Source organism: Sturnira hondurensis, unplaced genomic scaffold, assembly GCF_014824575.4.
Source record: "Sturnira hondurensis isolate 20B ecotype Veracruz unplaced genomic scaffold, ASM1482457v3 Scaffold0020787, whole genome shotgun sequence".
Classification (NCBI taxonomy): domain Eukaryota; kingdom Metazoa; phylum Chordata; class Mammalia; order Chiroptera; family Phyllostomidae; genus Sturnira; species Sturnira hondurensis.
Window position 1 is genome coordinate 527,092 of NW_028093418.1, and position 25,496 is coordinate 552,587.

A 25,496-nucleotide genomic window follows, 5' to 3' on the forward strand; every position below is an offset into this window, starting at 1 on the left:
CACTCACATTCTCTCATTTAATGTGCACAACAGTGTTCTGAATTAAACAACATTATATGTCACCTACCACACTACAGACGAGGAAACCTGAGGCTCAGAGGATCGGCAACTTGTTTCAGGTGGAAAGGGGAGTCACACCTTGGTCTGTACAATGCTGCTGAAGCTAATGATAGCAATGGTGGACCACACTTACTGAGTGCTTTCTCTGGGATTTATAAAGATACATAATTATAATATCATTTCTTTTCTTATTCTACTCATTTTTGTTCTATTCACTTGTTATCAAGGTTATATGTGTATCATTAAATAAGTTTCCAAGCCTCCCCTCTTTTTATATCTTTTGTAACAATTTGAGTAAGGTTGTGGTTAACTGCTAATCTTGGTTCAGGCTGCTCTACCAGAATACCTTACTTAGACTGGGGGGCTTATAAATAACAGACATGGGTTTCTCACACTCTAGAGGCTAGAAAATCCAAGATCAGAGCACTGGCAGAGTCCGTGTCTGGTTGAGGGCCAAGTGCCTGGTCCCTAGGCAGGTGTCCTCTCGCCGTGTCTTCACGCGGTAGAAGGGTGAGGAGGTGCTGTAGGGTCTCTTTTATAAAACCCCTAACCCCATTCATGAGGGCTCTGCCCTCATGTCCTACTCAGCTCCCAACGCCAATGGGGATCAGATTTCCACATGCGAACAGTGGGGGAAGAATACAGACACAAACATTCTGTCTATAGCATTCCTCTGCTCCTTGGAAGTTTGCCAAGACGTGTCTGGAAAACCTTCTGAGCCTGGTGCCCCTTTTTTTGACAGTGTGGTACAGGATACTGTTTTGACATTTTAAATGGTTATTGTTAGATTGGTCTTCCATTTTGCATCTGGTCAAATTGGGGCAATTTAGAGCCCACACTCATTTTTACCACACGAAAACTGATGTCAGAACCTTCAGCACTTTGCTTAAGGTTATACAGACAGAGCAGCCAAGGAAGCTTTAGGACCCATCTTCTAAGTTTAGGCCAGTAAAGCCCAGGTCCCTAGAATGGAGATACAAATAACCTGCCCACTGTCTTATGGATTCTTCACTACGGCCTGATGAAACAGTGGGTACAGACAGAGTGATGTGTACTCTGGCAGAGAGCTACATGACAGACATGTGGACATTCCCACTGGAGATCCTATGGCACTGGTGGCTGAACTACGTGACCTACTTGTGTCCGCCAACAAAATTATGGTTCTCCAATGGGGAGTGCTGACTGTATGGCTTATGCTTATGCAGTTGTCATATCTACTTTGATAATTCTTAAATCTTCACCCAAGGATATGTTTATTGAATTTAGAGAGAGGGGAATGGAGAGAAAGAGAGAGAGAGAAATATCGATGTGAAAAACATCAATTAGTTACCTCTCGGATACACCCCCACCAGGGATTGAACCCACAACCTGGGCATGTGCCCTGACAAGGGATTGAACCTGCAACCTTTTGCTTTGCAGAATGATGCCCAAACAACTGAGCCACACTGTCAAGTCTGGGGCTCTACTTCTTTAAATAGCATGGACAGAAGTCTAACTAATTCAATCTTGGTCAAAAGGATACAGATATTAAAATCATCAAGGGCTTTGGAGGGAGACTTACTAGGTTTGAGTCTCACCTTCACCACTTCTACCCAAACAATCTTGAACATATTTCTTAGCCTCTTGTAACTCGATTTCTTCCTATGTACATGGGAAGACAACAGTATCCCTATCACACCAAGGGGCAGTGATAACTAAAAGAGAGACTGCAGATGAAGCATACGCAGAGTACTGGGCACAGAGAAAGCACTAACAAAATGTGATCTACTCTCACTACTATTGGCCTCAGCATCACGTAGACCAAGGAGTGAATTCCAGTTTCATCTGAAACAAGTTGCTGGCTGAGTGAGCCTCAGGGCTCCTCGTCTGTAATGTGGTAAATGATATATTACTCTGCTTAACTCAGAACACCGTTGTGCAGATTTAGTGAAAGAACACACCTGAATAATCCTCTTGTGTTGCTTGGCATTCAAAGTAGAGGCCAGCCCCATCTGTTGGATGCTGACCTGCTTTGAAAAGTCCTGAAAAGAAATGAGAAGTTGAAAGGAGGGAAAATTGAAGCTACTCAAAGTTAGTCTGGATCCACATCGGACATCAGCAGTGATTATGGAGAGAAGTGGACAAGTGCCATCGTGGGAAGGGTTGGGGTGACACGCACATGAAATGAAGGTTTGAGGAGTGGGACCCAGGAAAGGCAGGACCGCTCATAGATAAGTGACAATGATTTACATGTACTGCGAAGAAAAATATTTTGGAGAGGCACACAGAAAAAGCAGCCCCCATCGGATACCCTCCCCCTCCCCCAGCCTGAACCCCCGCCTGCGTGGGCACAGGTGGTTAACTTACAATCACAATGAGGAAATCGAGGCAGCACCAGGCACTGGTGAAATACTTCCCAAAGCCGAAGGCCACCCATTTCAGACTCATCTCCAGGATGAAAATGTATGTGAAAATATTGTCAGTACAATTAAGTAATGTTTCAATTTTGGGTAGTTTAGGAAGGTTAATATCTTCAAATATCTGAAATGATAAGACATAGCCACAGGGCAGGCTGAGTATTTGCACAGGTCTCCTTGCTGACTTTACTTTTTCTTTTCCATACTCATCTGAATAAATTAGTATCTCTCTTGAGTCCCAAAAAAGTTGGACCCAAAGAGGAATACACCAAGGCACAACATAATTACATTAGCCAAGATAAAAATGAAGGAGAGAATCCTAGAAACAGCAAGAGATAAGGAGACAGTTACCTACAAAGGAGTTCCCATCAGACTGTCAGTGGATTTCTCAAAAGAAACCTTACAGGCAAGAAGGGACTGAAAAGAAATATTCCAAGTTATGAAAGACAAGGACCTACATCTAAGATTGCTCTATCCAGCAAAGCTTTCATTTAGGATGGAAGGACAGATAAAGTGCTTCTCAGATAAGGTCAAGTTGAAGTTCATCATAACCAAGCCCTTATTATATGAAATGTTAAAGGGACTTATTTAAGAAAAAGAAGAGAAAAAACATGTATACTAAAATGACAGCAAACTCACAATCACTAACAACCACACGTAAAATAAAAACAAACTAAGGAAACAACTAGAACAGGAACAGAACCTCAGAAATGGAGATCACATGGAGGGTTAGCAACAGTGGAGTGGGAGGAGGAGAAACGGGGAAAAGGTACAGAGAATAAGTAACAAAAATGGAAGGTAGAAAATAGACAGGGGGAGGGCAAGAAAAGTATGGGAAATGTAAAAGCTAAAGAACTTAAGACACATGGACATGAGCTAACGGGGGGGAATGTGGAAGGGAGAGGGTGTGCAGGGTGGATGGGAATGAAGGGGGGAAATGGGACAACTGTAATAACATAATCAATAAAATATATTTTAAAAATTTTGCTCAAAGGTGTTAAGGCTGAATTTTCTAGTGGAATCAATTCCTTAAGTAAAACTGGAAGAAGAAAAACCCTACTTCTAGGCTCCTGTTGCCACTATGCTCCCCAGGCTCTCATCACCGGCCCCCGAAGGGTAAGAACACCTCCCTAACCAGCCACCCCACCACGTCCTGGTGTTCCTGGTGTTCCTGGTGTTCCTGGTGTTTCTGGTGTTCTTTCAGCTCTTACCAACAATATCCTGCCAACTTTTTTAGAACCACCCAGTGACATACACACCATCTTTGACCCCCCTAGTTACCTTAGTGGCTCTATTCAGTGGCTCTCTGTTGATTATAACATCACATCTAAACACCTTAGCCCACATTCTGGATGCGGCCCACCCCGAGGCCCATCATGTCCCACCACAAACAGCCTTACCTCTTTGCCCCAGTGTTCCTTACACATGTGACCATTTTGTACCTGCACCATGACATGCGGAAGTTTGAGAAGCTATGGGCTAGAACTCCCAGTGTAAACTGCCTTGAACGGTAAACATTCATTAAGTGTGACTATGAAAATGAGGTATCCTAGCTTTTAGAGAAGACCATTTTTCATGCTACATACAAACTTTTTCTTCACCCAAAGTCTATGTGTGATTCCTCAGGGTCTACAAACCAGGATATACACTGTCCTTTTGGCCTGAGCAGCGTTACTGAGGATGAGAGAAAGGAGAGAAGGGGCCCTGACACTAAACCTGCCGAGGAACAGAAGGCAAGAGAGAAATCAGCCCTGCTGCTGGGGACTGAGGTCATCTCACTGCTCCATGGGCCTGGGGAACACAATGCAAAAGAGTAAGTCTCACTTCCAGCTCCCAAGTGGGCTTGGCTGGAAAAGGCCTTCCATCTTCCGCCTCTGCCCTGCTGGCTCCTTGTCAGCCCTTAGATCTCAGATTAGCTGTCTTTTCTATAGGAAACTCTCCTGAGACTGGGTTAGCTGCCACCTCACATGGATCCATGTCCCCTACTGCTTCTCTGAGTGTATCGCTATGGTCCTGGTCTGTAATTGCCTGGACTCCATCTGTCCTTCCTACTAGACTCCGAGTCCCTAGAAGTAAGGGGCTTGTCCATGTATTTGCCTCTGGAGGAGAAACAAACCTGAATGGCACTGGAAGCTCATTTCCTCTCTCATTGTGGAGACTTAGCAACAAGCTGGCTCAGCAGGTCTGAGTTAGCTCAATGGAAGAGCAAGCTGATATTAGCAACTGCTCTTTGGAGGCCCCCACGTTATAATGAGGCCATCTACTAATCCAGGAAGCTCCCATTATTACATAGTTTCCCAGACCAGAGCTTCTCAAACTCTAACAAGCACCAAATCATGAAGGTTCTGAGTTAGCAGGGTAGGCTCAAGACTGCCTTTTCAACAAGTTTCCATGTGATAACTAAGGCTGCTGGTCTATACACCACAGGCAGTGGCAATGAACGAGATGTTTCTTTTCTCTATTTCTCTTCATGCACAAATGTGCATCGTGAAACAGGGCCTGGGTCCCTCCCTGGAACTCTCTGCATTGTGTGTCCACCTTCACTCTGCCCTGCCTAACTTGCCTCAGTGGAAGGCAGATGAGAACTAGGAGGATTGTGTGCCCTCTGCTACTTCCCTCAGTTTTCTCAGATGGGGCCCCGGGGTATGTGTCTGTGGCCTTTGGACACCACCATTGCTTTCCCACTGACTAGCACAGACACCAAGTACCATTTGTAGAGTAAATGAAGAACCCCTACCACTCAAATAAGAGTAGACAGCCAGTAAAATTGGAATCACCAGAAGACAACAGGGAACCAAAGGCCAAGGATTAGCAACATAAATTAATCATGGACATTCTCTTAGACAGTTTTAGAAACAGTTGCTTTTTGGTATGAGGAATAATTGACATTGTGGTAAGTATATAAATGAGGATGTCTGTTGGTCATAGGCCCCAGAATGTGCTCATCTCCTTTTACCTGGAGATGGCATAGGTGTGAAGCACTAACCAGAAAGTCAGAGGTAAAGAAGCAAGATATTTTCTAGTCCCCTTCTATTTGCTAGCAACTTACTGAGAAACATTCTGACTCTAAATCAGAAAGGAGGAACCCAGGGCTCCATTCACCTGATATAACAAATAGTAAGAAAATTTAGTTTCTTACTATTATGACCATTTCTTACTATTATTATATTATGACCATTTTAAGGGGAGACACAAGATAGAAGGGGGTGGGGGAGTGGGAGTGAGAGAGAGAGAGAATAAGAGCAAAGGGGCAGGTGAAGAGGAGGCAGGAAGGACCAAAAGTGGAGGAGAGAGAGCAGGAAGGAGTTTATGACTATGTGGCTATGGGGGCTGAAGGATTTAGTTATTTCCAAACCTCACTGGGGCATACCACTCCTCGATTTGGAAGGATCTGTCATAAAGCAGCATCTCGTAGTCTCTCCTCTTAAGGGATTAAGTGATGGAAAACACCACGACAATTTATTATATTGTGATCCAGTCCCTGAAGCCTTCTTTTAACATTTTACCTTTAGAACATTTTACCTTTTATGGTCTTCAGGAAAAGAGAGGGTAGGAGCACTGCTGCCTGAAGGAGGAAATAGGTAGGATACTGTGAAAATGTCTAGAAATCCTCCAAGACCAATAGACAGACCTGGGGTCAAAGGCCAACTTCAGGAGTCATTTTAGGGTGCTGGTTTGGATCATGCTTCCCTCCAGGTAAAGCACCTTTGGCTTGGATTTTCCCCTAGAAGCATAGCTCCAGAAGTAAAGATCCCACTCCTGTCTATTCTCCCTACGTTCACAGCCTCATGAGGGGCAAAGTCACAATGCAGCTCCCCCAGCTGCCTTGCTTCCCAATGTCCCCACAAGACATGATAATTTACCAATGCTCCACTGCTCAGCAGAATCACGAAGATAATAAAGCTCTCAAACCAGCTGTGTTTCACAATCTGGTAGCAGGTTTTCCGTAGGTTCCACCAAAGGATCCCAGGGGACTTTCTCTTGTTCACAGCACAGCACGGGAAGCAGCAACTCAGGCCTGTGAGGGATGAGCAGAACTGTCATAGTGTCTGTAGTAAACTACATTAACAGCCCAACTCTTCACCCACCCATGTACATATGCGCCTTGCCATGCGACTTTACAATTTCTCCCACTAAAGAGATAGAGTCTTTTTCCAACCCTTTGGATGTGGGCTCAGCCATGTGACTTATTTGGCCAATAGAGCAGAGTGAGCCAGTTTGGAGCCCAAACCCTAAGAGCCCCTGCATGTTTCCACTTGCTCTCCTGCACCATCTCCCTAAGAAAAGTGTATTCAGACTGCTGGTTCCAGGAGGTGGACAGACATGTTATACAGAGCCGAGCTGCAGAGTTAAACCCAGGCTAGATCAGCTGACCCCCAGCCCATACCACTCATATGAATAAAGCCAGCCAAGATCAGCAGAGACAATGGATCTAATGAATTGAATCATATTTACTATTGTATGCTACTGAGATTTTGTGTTTGGTCATTGTGCAGCAATGTGTTAGGCAATTGTAAACAATGTCCCAAGGACTGCAGGGAATGAGGTAGGGATGGACACAGACTTTGTCAACCACCCATGGAAGAATTTAATCAATTGTTAAGATACTTACAAATAGCTGAGCATTTGGTTCCAGCACACACAACCCTTCTGCATGAATTACATCGCCCTTTTCACCAACTCTCCTCCTAAATTCTGTGGATGCTTACTTCATGGTGATTACAACATTCCACTCCTTTTCCCATCATCTTCCTAAATTACTCTGAGGTCTCAGTCTGCCCCTTACCTCCTTCCATCTTTCAGAACATCAATAAATTAATTTTTCTAAAAGTCTGTTTTTCTTATCCTACTTGCCCCTTCTCCTGGGACCCTCACCCCACTTTTGTCATCATCTCCACTGCTGACATCCTGTGCGCACCTCAAGTCTAAATGTAAGTCAAGAGGATAGTAATCTATTCCTAGCCTGACCTCTGACCCCACGGGCAGCTTCAGTGTTGTCAAGCAACCTGGAATGAGTTTAAAACTCATTTTTCACATTCTTTCTGAACCCAGTCTAGTCTCAAACTTATGGAGAATTTAAAAATTTTTAAATTCAGTTATTCATTTGTTAAGTTACTTACTTATATACTTAGCAACATTCGTTAGGCCCATAATCTGGGCCAGGTTCTACTCTCAAGCTAGAGATAAAGTATTGATTAAGTTACTGGTTTTAAGTTAGTTCTTTTTAAGAACCTCATGGGGGAAACAGATACAATAAATTCCCCTCAGTGAATACAGGAAATAATGAAGGCACATCAGAAGGAACCACTACAACCCTCAAGGAATCAGGAGGTGCTGTATTTACTGATCACTTATTATGTGCCAGACACTCTTCTAAGAGATTTACATTCATTCATTTCATATTCACAACAACACTTTGGAGCAGGTACTATTATTACACCCATTTTATAAATGAGGCATAGAGAGGCTAATGAAATTAAAGTCACAAGCTAGTAAGTGAAGAGGCTAGAACTTGAGCTCAGGAAGTCTGGCTCCAGAGACAAAGATCTTAACTACAATGCTATCCTGCTTCCGGAGAAGAATCTTGAGGGATGAGTTGAAGGCCTGGCAGGGGTTCTAGTCAGCCCTAAACTTATAGTAAAGTTCTTTTGGTCAGTGACTCAAGCATTAACATATCTTGACAACTGATGTACTATACAAAGTGACAGGCATATTGGCTCAGTGGGCTTTCTAAGAAAGTTTACTGAACTTTCTACCCTGGTTTTTGGTCTTTGATAGTTGAGCCTACCCAAATCAAGAATATTCTGAAATCCCCTTTGTCTGGACCTGATAAATGACCCCCAAATCTATGAGTGACCTCTCTTCAATTTTGTCTCCAGCAGAACTAGAAAGAATGTATATATCAAAACCACAAAGCTTCAAAGAATAACAGAATCCCATCCAAATACTCTTTGAAGTGGACATAGGAATACAGCCACTTACCTTTGGGAAAACATCTGTCCGGTGTCTTGTGAGGAATGCTTTCAGGTACCCACCTAAAGGGATCCTGCAGATCAATGGTGCTGCATTCTGAGAGCACACTGACAGAGTCGGACTTCTGCACACCAGAACAAAGGAAAGGGGGAGCCATTTACCAACACCGGCTCTCACTGCATTAGTACCTAATACCTCAAAAAAAGCATGCCTTTTTAGGTATGAAACTAACTAGGCAATGGCTTCAAGGTATGAGGGGCATCAAGAAAGTATCCCTCTTGTTGGGTCCTTCTAAATGCTCTGCCAAGCCCTGACTTCAAGAGAGAATTCTCTAATTGCTCTCCCCTGGTGGGGGAAGGGGAAAGAGTATAAAGACATAGTATCTCAACCTTTTCCTCCCTTCAAATCATGCCCCTCATCAGCTCCCTAACCCCAAACAGGGAAACCAGATGATTAGAAGAAGGTTCCTTTACTGAGACTATAGTATTCAATATTCAACTATTTCAACTTCTGGAAAAATAAGCCGACACCCATGGTTCTCAATGATTTTTCCTCCTGGAGATATTTTGGCAATGTCTAAAGACATTTTTTAATTTCCCAAACTGGAAGATGCTACTGGAATCTAGTGGGTAGAGGCCAACAATGCTGCTAAACATCCTAAAATATGCAGAACAACCCATCACAACAGAGAATTATCCTGCCCCAAATGTTACTGTGGAGAGGTTGGGAAACTTTAGTATAGACCTTTACTTACTTAAGGTGTAACTCCAGGAGTTTTCTCTGCACTAATCTGGATATTTTCCTCAGTGCCTGTCTTGGAAAAGGTGTATGGATGATCAAGCTACATGTTCCTTCTGGAAACATCCTAGGGAAATTACCTTTCGGGGATTCTGTGCTGACAGATAAGCAGCATCTTCAGAAAACACCTCAATTTCCACACTTGGAACTCTTGGGCAGGTGGACTTGGCCTCCCAACGGAGCTCACAGACCTGACACAAAGAAGCCCAGGGTAGAATTAATATTCCTCCTGGGAATCTCGCTTGAGAGCAAACAAATCTGAATTCTCTTTGGTTTTCTGTTTGTCATAAAAGTTTTGACATTAATATTCTTTTTCTTCCTAGTTTTTGAAACTGCTCCTGGAAAAACTCAACATAAAACAAACCTGGAGAAACCTCTATGGAAAACAGGTACCAAAATTTACTCAGAAGTCATATAAGCAAAATAATATGGTTCTGGTACAAAATTCACCCCCAAAAATCAGAGGTAAAATATATTGTGTCCTTTCAATTTAGTAGCTAAAAAATAAATTGTTTAATAAATGGTACTGGTAATTAGCTACCCATGGAAAATTAATAAAATACCAGAATGTAGTAAAAATAAAGTTCATAATTTGATGTAAAAATAGATTGCATAGAAATGTCAAAAAATTTTGGAAACTAATTTTTTATCCTTTGGTATACAAAGGGTTGGCTCAACAAAATAGAAAAAAAGGGGGGCATAAAAGAAAACAGGAGAGGCCTGGGCCGTGGGTCTGAGGTCCCCGGGGGCTGCGTAGGAGGTTCCTGCGCTTTCTGGGCTTGGGCAAGGTGTCTGCAGATGCTGAGGTGTGAGACCTGGCCTCAGGTTTCCGCCCTCTCCCTCTGGAGGTTGGTACACGGCATTTACGGAGCACTGCCTGTATGCTGGGTTGCACAGGGCCGTGGGATGATGGAGCTCAGGGTGCGGAGGCAGAAAGCAAACCCGGGAAGGGATTTGTGCTTGTCCTATCGTGGCTGCAAAACTGGAACGCCTTGCATCTAATTTGGGGGAGAGGAGCAAGGAGGTCAGGGAAGGCCTCTTGGAGAAAATGACACCTAAGTGGATGCCTGCGGGACAACCAAGGAAGAATTGGAACAGGGAGGACTCAGAGGGGACCACAGGAGAGGAGCACATGGGCGGAGTTCTAGACACTGGCAGCCTTCATGGCCGAGTGGAGGATCTGGAAGTTCTCTGAGGCCAGAGCATAAAATGTATGTCAAACAAACTGAATTCATCGTCCTTCTCCCTAAATGTGTGTCTCAGGTGCACTGCCCTACCCACAGCTGGGCAGGTGGTGAGAGGCACAGATTTGGAGGTCGTCAGCAAATGGGCGGTGGTTAAAACCCTGGAGCCACAGAAACAGTCCAGACCAAACTCTAGATGCGTGAAGGGAGGCGGAGGACAGAACCCTAGGAAACAGCCTGAAGGGAGAGGCAAAGGGAAAATACAGCAAAGGTGTACAAAGGAAGGAATACGACAGGGCGGGTCAGCAGAATGACAACTAGACTGCCCACGGCACTGTCGGAGCCCAGGGCAGCGTCTGACCCCGTGGGGGGCGGGGGGTGGGGGGGATGCTCAGGAAAGAGCCTCAAGAAAGAATCTGTAGAAGGACCAACAGTGTGAATTCCGATCAGTTAAGGACTGGAATATGCCCCCCAAAGGCTCAAATAGATTAGCTCAAGAAACTGCAGCGTAAATTAGACTAGGCAGGCTTGACCTCCCGGTGTCTCGCCAAAAAAAAAGAAGAGCCCAGCATGGCGCCGCACTGGGAGTCTCAGGTCCAAATCCTGGCCTCACCACCTATGTGTATTGGGTTGGCCAAAATGCTTGTTTTTTACTGTGGGGTGGCTCTAGTAGTGCTTAGTTGTCTTTAACTTCATTCAAAACAATTTTGTTAGATTGTATTGTGACAGGTGCCATAGCAGCATACATTTTTTTAAAAATTTATTAAAATTAGCCCTGGCTGGTATAGCTCAGTGGATTGAGCACGGGCCTGCGAACCAAAGGATCTCAGTTCGATTTCCAGTCAGGGCACATGCCTGGGTTGCAGGCCAGTTCCCAGCATGGGATGCACAGAGGCAACCATACATTGGTATTTCTCCCCCTCCCTCCATCCCTTCCCCTCCAAAGATAAATAAATAAAATCTTTTTAAAAATTAAAAAAAAGAAAACAGGAAAATGTATCACTACATAAAAGTAAATTTAAATATAAAAAATAAAAATAAATTTTGCCTGATGATTTGCAGGGATATCCAAAAAAGGATGTGTGAAGTCACACCTTAGGTGAGGGTTTTATCCCAAAATCTACGTGAGGGTCCATGTGGCCCTGACAGTACAAAGCTATAATGTAAGAGCACTTCTCCCTTTTTAACACATACAATAACACACAGAGACCCATACATAAACATACACATAATAACAGGTAAATATGTCTGTGGACCAGACAAAGAACAGAAAGTAGTAACAATTTAAAGTATATAGTAGGTAATGGTAGCTAAAGGTGCCCTGTGTGAGGAAGGGAACCATAGCTATGTCTGAGGCTTGAAAGTGTGGGTTGGGTTGAGGTTCTTGCCCTTAAGAGAGAATGCCAACATCAGCTGTGGCTGATACATGGAATTATGATTATACAAAGCTGTATACCTAGGGAGGCAGAGGAAAAACAGCCTCAGAAGCAAAACCTGAGCAAAGGTACCCACTGTTTCAGCGACTGGACCTGCAATATGCTTAGTATTACTATTTGACAATAATCTCAAGTTGGTGATACAAGATTTGATTCTGAAATGAATGACTTAGAAGGGTCCCTTGAAAGCATCACAGAACTTAGACTGCAAAGAGAGTGACAGATCTTCCCATCAAAGATGAGTTTCAAACTAATACTCTAAAATATATGATGAGACAAACATAAAATAAGTAGCTGTGCCCCTCCCCACAAATTAACTACTGGGAGATGAATTTATGAGAAAAATATGAAAGTTATATAATAATCTGAAAGCATCTGTAAAACTTATAAGTTTAGGATTTAATTTAAAAAATACAAAGAGTTACTTCTTGGATGTCAGTGTAAGGAGCTCTGTAGACATGCTCCTCAAGAAAATAAGCATAAATGGTGAAAAATATTTTTCATTTTTTAAATTGTAATTGTTGTTCAAGTTCAGTTTTCTACCTTTTACAGCCATGCCAGCCCACCCCCTCCAGTGCTCCCCACCTCCCTCCCATTTCTACTGCCCCCCAGCCTTGTTATTGTCCATGTGTCCTTTATACTTATTCCTGCAAACCCTTCCCCTTTTCCCTTGAAATTCTCTCCCCTCTCCCCTCTGGACACTGTCAGCCTGTTCTCTATTTCAGTGTTTTTGGTTATATTTTGCTTGTTTGTTTGTTTTGTTGAGTAGGTTCCTGTTAAAGGTGAGATCATATGGTATTTGAAAAATATTTTTTAATCACTTAAAATCTGTGGAAACTGTCCTAAGGGCACCAGCAAATGAAGAAACATTTATTTAAGAAAAGCTATAAAATCCCGTAGTAAAAACAGGAACCCATGGCACTGGAGCCATGCCCTGCGCTCTCCCTCCCAGGCCCCTCGCCTGCTCAGTTTGATGGAAGCTCCACCTAGACAGATGTGACCAAGAAGACAGGGCTCCCTCTACTCTCAGTTCCAAATCAAGGGATATGTATGTCACCAGGAGGTGCAGGCCACCAACTGTTCTTATCCCCTCTAACACTGAGCTGAAGAGTCTAAATCCCTGGTGAATGGAGTCAAAATGTTGGGCTCCTTTTTTCACTCTGGCCCCCACTCATCAGACAGAGGCTCTAATTCCAGGTTCAACAGCCTGAGAACACCGAGGCCCTGACCACCCTCACTCTAGCTGGCTTGGAGGGGAGAGGTTCCATGCAGAAAGGGAAGCTGAGAAGACGGCAGGCTACTGCCCCTGTGAGTACCTGGAGTAGTGGCTAAAAGAGTTTGCCCAGGTTGGAAGGCACTCCATAAAAAACAAGAGCTCTGAAGCTCTCCATAAAGAACTGATTTTATTTTAAATACAATGCAAGAAAGTTCGAGCCTAAGGATTCTCCTGAAAACAATGGAGATTTTGATGGTAAGCAAATAAAAAGTATGTTGCCCTCATTAAAGACAACATACTAAACTGTAGGTCAGCATGAGACATATAAAAAACAAAAAGTAAAATATTAGAAGTAAATAAACTAGATCAATAATAATAATAATGGTGATAAATGTGAATGAATTAAATAATCTAACCAAAAGGCAGAAACTGCCAGACTGCATAAAAAAACCCCACAGGATTCAATTATGTACTGTCTACAGAAGACACATTTTAAATATATATTGTTTGAAAGTAAATGGATAAAAAAATATATTGTGTAAGCAGGAACCATGAGAAAGCTAAAGTGGGACTTCTGGCCAAGATGGAGGTGTAGGTGGAAATACTGTGCCTCCTCGCACAACCAAAATTAAGGACAACAAAGATTTAGAAACAAAAACTCAACCAGAACAGACAGAAAATTGAGCTGTACGGAAATCCAACAACCATTCAACCAGACCAGTAAGAGGGGTGGAGAGGGGTGGGGCAAGAAAAGGTGGTGGCTGCCAAACCCGAGAGCGCAGGCCGCACAGGGCTGACTGTGGTCACACAATCACGGGCAGATAAACTAGGCAAAAACAGGCAGCAAGACAGACTATGCAACCCAGGGCTCCAGCACAAGGAAATAAAGCTTAAAAGCACCCATTGAAAAGGTGCCAGGAGAGATTCCCAGCCTCACAGGAGAATTTGTTGGAAAGACCCACAGGGTCCTAGAATGTACACAAGCCCACCCACCTGGGAACCAGCATCAGAAGGGCCCAATTTGCTTGTGGGAAGCAGCAGAGGGGACTGAAATCAAAGAGAGAGCAGAACAAGTGCCATTGTTCCCTCTCTGACCCTAACCCCACATACAGCATCACAACCCAAAAATTGAGTTGACCCACCTTGGTGAACACCTAAGGCTCTGCCCCTCATACACAATAGGCACAACCTGACCAAAAAATTATGGCTCAAAGAGAAGAACAAATCAAAGCCCCAGAGCCAATACTTCTAAGCAACCAAGAGATAGCCAATCTATCAGATGCACAGTTCAAAATACTGGTGATCAGGATGCTCACAGAATTGGTTGATTTTGGTCGCAAATTAGATGAAAAAAATGAAGGCTACACTAAGTGAAATGAATCAAAATACACAGGGAACCAATAGTGATGGAAAGCAAACTGGGACTATAATCAATCGAGTGGACCAGAAGGAAGAAACAAACAACCAAACAGAAAAGAATGAAGAAACAAGAATTAAAATAAAATGAGGAGAGGCTTAGGAACCTCCAGAACATCTTTAAACGTTCCAACATCTGAATTATAGGGGTACAAGAAGGGGAAGAGGAAGAGAAACAAGTGGAAAATTTATTTGAACAAAAAATAAAGGAGAACTTCCCCAATCTGACAAAGGAAATGGACTTCCAGGAAGTCCAGGAAGCTCAGAGAATCCCAAAGAAGGTAGACCCAAAAAGGAACACACCAAGGCACATCATAATTATATTAGCCAAGATAAAAATGAAGGAGAGAATCCTAGAAACAGCAAAAGATAAGGGGACAGTTACCTACAAAGGAGTTCCCATCAGATTGTCAGCTGATTTCTCAAAAGAGACCTTACAGGCAAGAAGGGGCTAGAAAGAAATATTCCAAGTCATGAAAGGCAAGGACCTACATGCAAGATTGCTCTATCCAGCAAAGCTTTCATTCAGAATGGAAGGACAGATAAAGTGCTTCTCAGATAAGGTCAAGTAGAAGGAGTTCATCATCACTAAGCCCTTATGATATGAAATGTTAAAGGGACTTATCTAAGAATAAAGAAGACAAAAAATATGAACAGTAAAAATGATAGCAAACTCAGTTATTAACAACCACACCTAAAACAAAAGCAAACTAAGAAAACAACTAGAACAGGAAGAGAACCCCAGAAATGAAGATTACATGGAGGGTTAGCAACAGGGGAGTAGGAGGAGGAGTGCAGGGGAGAAGGTACAGAGATTAAGTAGCATAGACAATGTGGAGAAAATAGACAGGGGGGAGGGCAAGAGTAGTGTGGGAAATGTAGAAGCTAAAGAACTTACAACACATAGACAGTGGGGAGAAAATAGACAGGGTGGAGGGGAACGAAGCAGGGGAAAGGGGACAACTGTAATGGCATAATCAATAAAATACATCATGAAAAAAAAGAAAGCTAAAGTGACTACACTAGTGCCAGACAAAATAACTTTAAAACAAAAAAATTTTCCTAGAGATCAGGAGGAATATTTATATTGATAAAAGTACCAATATAACGGGAAGATATAACATTTATAAAGATATATACACCTAACATAGGAGCCATAAAATATATGAAGCAAAGACGGACAGAACTGAAGGGGGAGATAGATAATTCAACCAAAATAGTTGGAGACTTCAATAATTCATGTTCAAAAATGAATATAACAACAAGAAAATAAAAGATGTGAACAACATTACAACTCAGTGGCACCTGACATCTGCAGAACACTCACACCCAGACAGCAGAATAATGTTCTTCACCAGTGCACGAAACACTGTCAAGACAGACAATATGCTAGGCCATGGGACAAGCCTCAGTGAATTTAAAAGGATTGAAATTATACAGAGTATGGTCTCTGATTATAATGAAGTAAAATGAGGAATTAATAACAAAGACATTTGAAGAATTCACAAATATGTGGAAATTAAACAAAAAAAATTCTTAAATAACCAACAAATCCAAGAAGAAATAAAAAATATTTTAAAAGACTTTAAGATAAATGAAAATAAAAATACGCCCAAATTTGCTGGATGCAGCTAAAGCTGTTTAGAGGTAAAATTTATAAACACCTATAATTTTTAAAAAAGGAAACATCTTAAATCAATAACCTAAACTTCCACCTTAAGGTACTGGAAGAGAAAGGGGAAACTAACCTAAAAGTGAGCAGAAATAAAGAATAGGTAGATGAATAAAAATTAATAAAATAAAATGAATTTTTTGTTAAAAATCAATAAAACCAAAAGTTATTTTAAGAGTCAACAAAGTTGACAAAATATTAACAAGATTGACCAAAAGATAAATGTGACAAGATTCAAATTACTACAATTAGAAGTGAAAGCTGGGAGATTACTATCGACCTTCAGAAATCGAAAGGATTACAAGGCGATTCTACTGTGTGTCAACAAATTAGGTCACTTCAATGAAACAGATTTCTAGAAATGCAAAACTCTACCACCACTGAGCCCAGAAGAAACAGAAAGTCTGAACAGCCCTATAGCAAGCAAAGAGATTGAATTTATAACTGAGAAATTGCCCACAGAGACTACGACTTTCGGGTCTGACAGGTAAGACACCCGGAGTTTTCCACTCCACCCCAACAAGCAAAAAGCTGGACCACCTGGAAAATGAACAGCTCTTTTTAGACCCACGATAGAAGTGCGGTCCAGGGCAAGTGCTGACCCCCCAAACTGAAGACATAGACGGGCAAATACAGAGAACCACAACTTACCAGAGCAGAAAATCAGGAGCAAAACCCTTCATGGAACCAGTGCCAGGGTGGAGAAACCTGAACTGCAAGGGACAAACTGCTGGAGGCTAAGTGTGGGCAGGTCTTCAGGGAGACCCCTTTGTGTATGAGTTTCACCTCTTGGAGCTCAGCCAGGTTCTCACAGTCAATATTGGAGAAAAATCCCCTCATGCTTTTGGCAGGGAGAGGGTAGAAATCATTTTGAAATATATGAGAATATCCTGTTCTTACTAACAAGACCTGCCCTCAAGAAAAACTAGGTAACCAGAGCCTCACCTGCTGGGGTTTTATCAGGTCCTTACTGACCCAGGGGAAGGGAAATACCCAGTTCCAGCCAGTTCTAGATGTCCACGTGAAAGGAGGGCAATACCCAACTCCAGCTCATTCTAGCCATGCTGCCCCACCTGAGGGGTGGGGACTGGGGAGCACCTGGAGGTCCTGAGTCCAGAGGCGCAGGCTCACTGGAGACTGAGACTGAGCCTGAGACTGAATCACGATGGAAGGAGGGGGGGAGGAGGAGGGAGAGAGTCCAACTGCATCCAACAAATTTTAACATATTATATATTTATTTCAATTTAAGTATTTTAAATTTTTGTGATTTCTTCTTTGGCTCATGGGTTATTTAAGAATTTTCCACTTAATTTCCACGTATTTGTGAGTTTTTCCCTTTCTCTTCCCCTCTCCAACAAAACTCTTCTGCTTACCCGCACCTCACGTAACTAAAGACCTATTTACAGCAGTTCCATCTGCCCAGCAGCAAATCATGCCCAACTATGAAGAAAAAATTACAAGGCATTCTAAAAGGCAAAAAATAGCGTTTGAAGAGACAAAGCAGGCATCAGAAGCAGACTCAATATGGCAAAGATGTTTGAATTAATCAGACCAGGAATTTAAAACAACATGATTAAAATGCTAAAGGCTCTAATGGATAAAGTAGACAGCATGCAAGAACACAACAGGCAATTTAATCAGAGAGATGGAAATTCTAAGAAAGAAAAACCAGAAATGCTAGAGTCAAAAACACTGTAACAGAAGTGAGAAATACCATTCATGGGCTTATTAATATACTGGACACAGATGAGGAAGGGATCTCTGAGCTTGAGGCTATCTCCAAAGAACCCTCCAAAACTCAAAGGGAAAGAGAAAAAACATGGAGGGAAAAAACCCCAGAAGAGAACACCTGAGGCCTACCTATGGGAAAAAAACAAAGGTGCAGCATGTGTGTGATAGGAATTGACAGCCCTCACCTCCCACTACTACTAACCCACGAACCCCACCACTGATCCCTGCAGAAACTACTGCTGGTCTCTTTTTCTATGCCATTCACTTCACTTTCCACACTCTCTTTCCTCACCTCTCATCCGATCCAAATTCTTTTAGGGCTTAACCAAAGGCACTTGATTCCCAGGTTGCCCCAGCCCTCTCTGATCTCGCTCCCCTCTGGACCCCTCTGACACCTCCCACCTCTGCCACATGTACAGGACCGTGATTAGAATAAGCCTCGGGATGTGCACATGGTGTTGAGGGGCAGCCACCACATATTACGCCCTCACTGTTCCTGCCTAGTGCAACCAGTGTCCCGGGGCAACTCTACCTCTGTACAATTGTTAAGTCTGTGTGCAAACCTTCCTACCTCTTTTCTAGCCTCAGGATGTGTGACAGGCTGTGCATTATATTCAAGAAATTCATCATCATCTTCCTCCTCCGCAAGTGGTGCCAACCAAGTCTGAGCATGATCAACATTCAAGGGCTTTGGTGCAGAAGTCAGAACTCTGAACTCCTCCCAGGTCGCTGGGCCTTTTTTCATCGCTGTGACCAGGGGAATGATGTCTTTGTTCTCTGCAGAAGAGCCTTTTGTCACCTCTTTTTGCTTTGGTAAGTTTTGCTTCCTGCACCACTTGTGACAAAATCGGTCTAGAGTATGTACGGTAAAACAGAAAGCCCGGTGGAAACGATCCAGGGCTAACTGGACTTTGGTTTTCTGGGACTCTCCTTCCACGTTTCCATTTCTTTCCTCATTGCTGAAGGAATTGAGCAGCAAGGCAATGAAGAGGTTGAGTACCTGGGGAGGGGTTGGGGTGGGGGCACGAGGAGAATGAAAAATTTAACCAAGGAAAGGATACAGTAGGTTTACAGAACAAATTTTTCCCAAGACTCAAAGTCAAATGAGAGCCCTATGTCCTTCCATCTCCCAATAAATTTCATCGATAAAATAAATAAGAGAGAAGATTGAGGAGTAATAGAGAAAGCAAGATAAGACAAAAGAAAAACTGATGTTAAAGAGTACAAACAGCTGAATTTAGCTTGTCCACACAAAAGCAACACATATGGCAGACTCCAACCAGGGTAAAGCCCAATGGTGTGACCATGTGGCACTGACCAAGTGTATTGACCATGTGGCACAATCAAGTGTGTATATTCCTCATGAATCAGCCAGAATCATGAACTTGGACTTTTGTTGGAATTGCCCACAGGGATATGGGTCCTCTCCTACTTGGAGAATTTGAGACCTGGTGTACTTTGTGCAGGCTCATTAGGTCCCACTGCCTGGACTGCAATGAGATATTGGCACTGAGTCAGAGGGGTTTGGAGCAAATCTATAACTCTTCTGTTGGAGCACATATCACTTTAAATTCAGATCATCCCCATGGTTCCCTGCTTAGGATTTCTGCTTACATTTACACACTCCTAATTCATCTTTACCTCCTCAAACTCCTTCGTTTGTGGCTCCCACCAGCTCAAAAATATACAGCCTTCAGGGAGAAGAGTCTTGTGGGTGTGAGCGGGTCTAGTCAGTCTTCTTCATGGGAATTCCCAACTCCAGATCTTTGTTCAAGCTTTCCTCTGTCTGCTAAGTCCTTCTTGCCTCTTAAGCGCCATTCCTGAGAATGGCATACGTATTGTGTATGTATAATATCGTACACAAATCCTTTCTTTGTGATCCCTTCCTACTCCCATTAGTGGTATTCTGCTCTTCTGAAGTTTTGTATTACTTAGTCTATCTACACCTCTCATTAGTCTTAGGATAAAACAACCATGTGCAGATACCTAATTCTGCTGGCACCATAGCCCCAACTCGGTTCTGAAGATCTTTGTGCTCGGGAATCCTTGTGTGTCTCCTGTCTCTTCACACCCTCACTGGTAGACACATAATTAGGCTCTCCACAAATGCCTATGTTTCCAGCTGCAAGTAACAAACTCAAGGTAGCTTACATAATAAGGAAAAGTAATATAAGCGGAAGCCTGAGAATAAAGCAGGGAACTGGTTATGACACGAGCATAGGTGTGTTCCACCTTGTCACTCTGCCTTCCTCAGAGCTGGCTTTGTCTTCGGCTGGTTCTTCATGCAACTGCGTAACGTTTGCAGTTCTACCTGGAGTCATGGCCATGTAACAGTCCAGAGGAGGTGAAAGGACCATTATCTTCCTTGTCCCTTTCTTCTCCTTCTCCTTCTTCTTCAGAATAAGAAACCTTCCTCAGTGGACATTCCTTTACATCTTATTGACCAGGTTAAGCCACAAACCCCTACCTCAGCCAATCACTGGCAAAGAAAACATGATTATCTTAGACTAATCACCTGGACTGGAATACTATTGGGACACCAGTCAACACAAGCACCATGTGACAAGGAGGTTTGGTTGCACGCTTATCATATTTTCCTCAAACCAAATTCAAACACAAATTATTATTAATATTATGTAGCATCATAATACTATATTTAGAATGAAAACTTCACTAGTGAAATGTTGCCAAAGAAGCTAATGCATTTGTTTAGTTCATGTAGTTAAAAAAACAAAAAGCCTAAGACACTCACCACAAGTTTTCCTATCACTGTGATCAACAGAAAGACAGCAATGCACATGTACATATTAGCTTCTTGCATACATTCCCACATGTTTTCGATCCATTCCCCACAGAGGATGCGGAATACCACCAGGAAGGAGTGGAAGAAATCCCCCATGTGCCAGCGCCGTAAACATGAGATCTCAGGGTCACAGGATTTTACATTGTTTCTTTTAGAACCGAATTTAGAGCCAAACAGCTGCATGCCAACCACCGAGAAAATAAAGACCACGATGGCCAGGACCACAGTCAGGTTTCCAAGGGCTCCGACGGAGTGGCCTATTATCTTGATCAGCGTGTTTAAAGTTGGCCAAGATTTGGCTAACTTGAAAACCCTCAGCTGTAGAAACAGACAATGAACAAAAATGGAAGAAAAGCCAGTTAAGGACAAATTCTCTCTGTTCAGAAACCAAACAAATGACATGCTCCCAATCAAAGCCATATCCGTACTAAAAGTTGTCACCAACTCCGTATTCCTGTCTGCTACCTTCCAACATCTGCCTTTTGTTTTAAAAACAAAAATATCTTGCAGGAACAAGTCTAAAGGACACATGGACAATAACAAGGGTGGGGATGGACATAGGAAGGAGGTGGGGAGGACTGGGGGTTTTCTGGGATGGGGGTAAAAGGCAGAAAACGGTACTTGAACAACAATAAAAATTAAAATAAAATAAAAAAAATATTTTGTGCTAATTATTTTTAAATGATAAAGACTTTGAGGTTATAATGATGGAGTTGAACATTCATGTTTGTTATATAAAATATATGTCAGAGGTCAAATATATGTCAAAGCTCAGGTCTGAGGGCCAAATCCATTCCATTGCCTATTTTTGTATGACCTGAGAGGTAAGAACATTTTTACATTTTTAAATTGTTGGGAATAATCAAGAGAACGATATTTTATTACACATGGAAAGTGTATGAAGTCCAAGTTTCCGTGTTTGTAAAGTGTTATCGGCATGCAGCCACACCCATTCCTTCTCGAATGTCCACGGCTACATTTGTGTTGGGGCGACAGAGCTGAATGGTTCTGACAGAGACCACATGACCGGCAAGGCTGAAAATATTTACCACCTGGCTTTCAACAGAAAAAGTGTACTAACTCCTGCACTATGTAATTCAAATCACAAATTTCACTAAACTTCATGACAAGGATGAGCGTCATCTGATGTTCTATACCCAGGAGAGAAAAGGCAATTAGCTACTCAAAACACACACACTTTTTTCCAAAGAGAAATTTTCTCCATGAAACCTTACAGATATTTTAGGAGAAAATAACTTTAGAGAAAACACAGCAACTTGTTTCATAGGTTATTTCTTATATTCACTTTCAATGTACACTATGGTTTAAGTCCAAATACAACCCTGCTGAATATCAACTATTTGGGGGTGGAAATATTGAAGGTAAGTAAGTCCTATGTCCCAAGAGAAACACCACCACTGTCTACTCAGAGTGGAGCTAGGAGAAGCTGTGGTTCTGGTCTCATAAGCGGACAATACCAGAATTCCTTGGCTAAGCACGTGGTTGTAGTAAGCCTAAACTATAGTAAAAATGAATGTCATTTTGCTCACCTGAGCACCCATAAAACTTCAGCTGAGCAGCCTAATAATGCCTGACTTTGAGTGGTATGCTCTTCTAATATATCCCAAGTATAAAATGCACAATTACTTAGATAACTGAATCAAATGTCTTACTCTATAGGCTTAGAAATCCTATTCATGACAAGTTAACCTTTGAAAGAGGACAAAAGGCCACCTTTTGCGATTTCCCTATTTCCTGCTCAGATGTGTTTCTCTAGAACTTTCTATCCATGCCTACCATGGGCTTGGTCACACTGTACTTTGCCTCATGGTCATTTCTGGCCCCATCCTATATCATCCCTGGACTGCAAACCTCCTTGAAGATACTGCTTTCCTCCTCTCTGAGCTTCCCTTATGTCAGCTAACCCCAGGTACTCTGCAAGGTTGCCAGAATGCCTCCCGTGGTTGTGGGATGTGGAATGTGGCACTGGCAGCGTGATGAGGGACTTGTGAGAAAGCACCTGCAAGCAGCACCCGTCCACCTCCTGGGCTCTGTAGTCCAAAGCCCCTGGATGAGCCCTGAAGGGAAGGTGTGTGGCTCATCTCAGTGGAGGGGTCACACACAGAGCAAAGAGCAGAGTCCTGACAAATTTTGTAAGACACAAAATTGTAAGACACAATTTTGCATCTAGCTGTCTAAAGGATCATTTTGGTAAGGGGGAGGGGGGAGTAGGGTTCAGCTGAGAGAAGACCCCCTGGGACTCCCAAGGGTGTGAAAAACCCCAGTGGGAGGAGGAGTGCATTTTGGGTTCTCCAGTTAAGGAAAGATGAGTTCAAGTTTAATCCAAACTAGTCACTGAACTCACTCAAGACTCTTTTCAATCTTGGCTGCTAAATTATTCAGCAAAAGAAGAAAGCAAATGCCTTACCACTCTTAAGATTCGGAAAGACTGTTGGTGTGTGTTCATCACATCTGCAAGACTCAGAAGAGCAACAATGCTGTCGAAAATGTTCCAGCCTCGGCGAAAGTAGTGGTAGGGGTCAAGTGCAATGATTTTTAGGCACATTTCTGCCATAAAAATGCCAGTGAAAACCTACAGTGAGACAAAGAAAAGTGGGAAAAGGAAGCTGTTTCTTCTTGCATGCATTTTTAAGAATAGTCACAGGGAATTACAGAAGTTACAAAGAAATAATATGTATTCATGGAAAATAAACATTTAACTGCTCTAGCAGGAACCTCACCACCTTCCACCATTCCCAGTCCAAAGTTATCAAGCTCACAGACATCTCAGGATGGAGAAAAAAGTATTTCTCATTTTGCTGAAAAACAGGCAAAGCTAGCTTCTCGGTAGATGGAAGAATGATAGAAAATGTCAATCAATTCCTCTGAATTCTTTAAAATACCAATATAAACTCCAAACGGGGGAACTACACAAGTTTTAAAAATTAAAGATAAATATCCTCCATAAACCAGAATCCAGTAGGGGTTCACCTAACCACTCAATCTTAACACCGTAATCAGAAAAAAAATTTAAAAGGGGCCCAGAGCAGAGAACTGGAAAACATCGCTAGGGACCGAAAAGTGTCCTTCAGGCACTCTCTTAGAGTACAAACCTCAAACTAACTATGGTTGAAAGGAGGATTGGTAAATCAGAATATAATCCTAAAAGCTCACTCAGAATACAGGCCTCTTCAATCCAGAAAAGAACATCAAAGAATTAAAAAGAGAGGTAGGAGTTTTAAAAACTGCTAAATTATGTCTTTTCCATGGGCAAAAACAATCTTTGTCTTGTTTTTGATAACTAGGTAAATACAGACTTAAGAAACTTGCAAAATGTAGCTAAATTCAAAACCAAATCTATCTTCTATAGCTCTGAAGAAGCTAAATCAAAGCATTTCCTCAGAGCAAATAGCACATTCTGTCACACATGTACACAATTAAAATGAGAAAAACAATAGTATGGCCCTGGCTGGTGTAGCTCAGTGGATTGAGTGCGGGCCTGCGACTCAGACGATCGCGGTTCGATTCTCAGTCAGGGCACATGCCTGGGTTGCAGGCCAGTTGCAGGGGACGCCCGAAAGGCAACCATACATTGATGTTTCTCTCCCTCTCTCCTTCCCTTCCCCTCTAAAGATAAATAAATAAAATCTTAAAAAAAAAAAAAGAAAAACAATAGTATGAAAATTATAAGGGTAATACACAATAAAAAAGGGTAAAAGCCTTTAAGGGTGTTGTCCATTAAAAGACTGTCCTCTACAACTCTAGAAAAGAAAAACACTCTAAAAATGACTAAATCTCCTTACTAAAAGTAACAGAAGATCTGCTTTTATAAATAATTCAATTACTTATTACTTATTTTTTAAATCCCTGAAATAAAGTGACATAAGTTAAAATGAATAAAGGATAGGCAACTAAAAAGAAATCAAGGGTGGCCAATAAAATTCAAAGTTTATATCTATGTTTTCCCTTTAAAAATTGCTGCCTGCCCCTGGCCAATGCCACACCCAGTGCCTAAAGGTAGGCAGCGTCCCCTGTTCTAGTTTACCAGACCGATCCCTATTTCCTCCTGACACATTTCTCTTCCTCTTGCCTCCTTCAGGCTTTAGGTGTCTAGCCCTACAGTCTCCCTGATACCTTGGGACTGTTGGTTTTGCAATCCAATCCCACTGCTGTTTGTAGCCTCTTAGTAGCTCAATACGCTCCCCTGATTCAAGCAACCCTGAAGCCTAGAGAGTCCATTTCCAAGTCCAATCCCAAAGAACTCCATAAGCCAGCTCAATCCTCGTCCACCCATTAGGGGAGAGAAGCTTGAATACGTTCTTTGGAACTCGAGGCTCCCAGGCTTCCCTCCATCAGCACCAAAAGGGCATAACAGATAGAGTTCCTGCTACCCTTGTCTTGGTGTGTCTAGAGAAGGGTGCACATGGAGCAGAAGCACAGGTTGGGTACTCAGCTCTACATGTTTCTCATCAGTTTACAGGAGTTCGGTGCGACTGCTGCCTGTGTCTTCCGGGACACCAACAATGTTCCTGTGTGTCCTTCTGCCTCTGGCGAGGGTGAATAAGAAAGTTACTTAATTAGCCAGCTTCTGACTGCAAAATGCAGTTTCATCTCTACAGCTAGGATGCCTCATCAGTGGGAAATCTGAGAGGAGGGCTTTTGTCATTTCCCATAGTTGGATGAGCTCATGAAGTGATGGACAGACCACCTTTGCAAATTCAAAGCCCTGTCCAGGGGTATGACTCTGGGTTCTCTGGGTATTCTCTGGAACTTATCCAATAACTCTAACCACCAGGAGGTGCTGAAACATG

At 42.6% G+C, this 25,496-nt stretch overlaps 1 protein-coding gene across 1 annotated transcript in view; it reads right to left on the reverse strand.

The window, feature by feature from the left end:
* Positions 1 to 25,496, reverse strand: part of SCN11A (sodium voltage-gated channel alpha subunit 11) — a 131,010-nt gene that overhangs the window by 21,297 nt on the left and 84,217 nt on the right. Inside the window, exons 15-21 of the mRNA XM_037030552.1 lie at positions 23,114 to 23,278; positions 20,635 to 21,003; positions 18,454 to 18,882; positions 9,308 to 9,418; positions 8,439 to 8,553; positions 6,320 to 6,474; positions 2,407 to 2,580 (exon numbers count right to left, since the gene is read on the reverse strand). Of these exons, the coding sequence (XP_036886447.1) occupies positions 2,407 to 2,580; positions 6,320 to 6,474; positions 8,439 to 8,553; positions 9,308 to 9,418; positions 18,454 to 18,882; positions 20,635 to 21,003; positions 23,114 to 23,278 (1,518 nt within the window). The remainder of the gene's footprint in view (positions 1 to 2,406; positions 2,581 to 6,319; positions 6,475 to 8,438; positions 8,554 to 9,307; positions 9,419 to 18,453; positions 18,883 to 20,634; positions 21,004 to 23,113; positions 23,279 to 25,496) is intronic.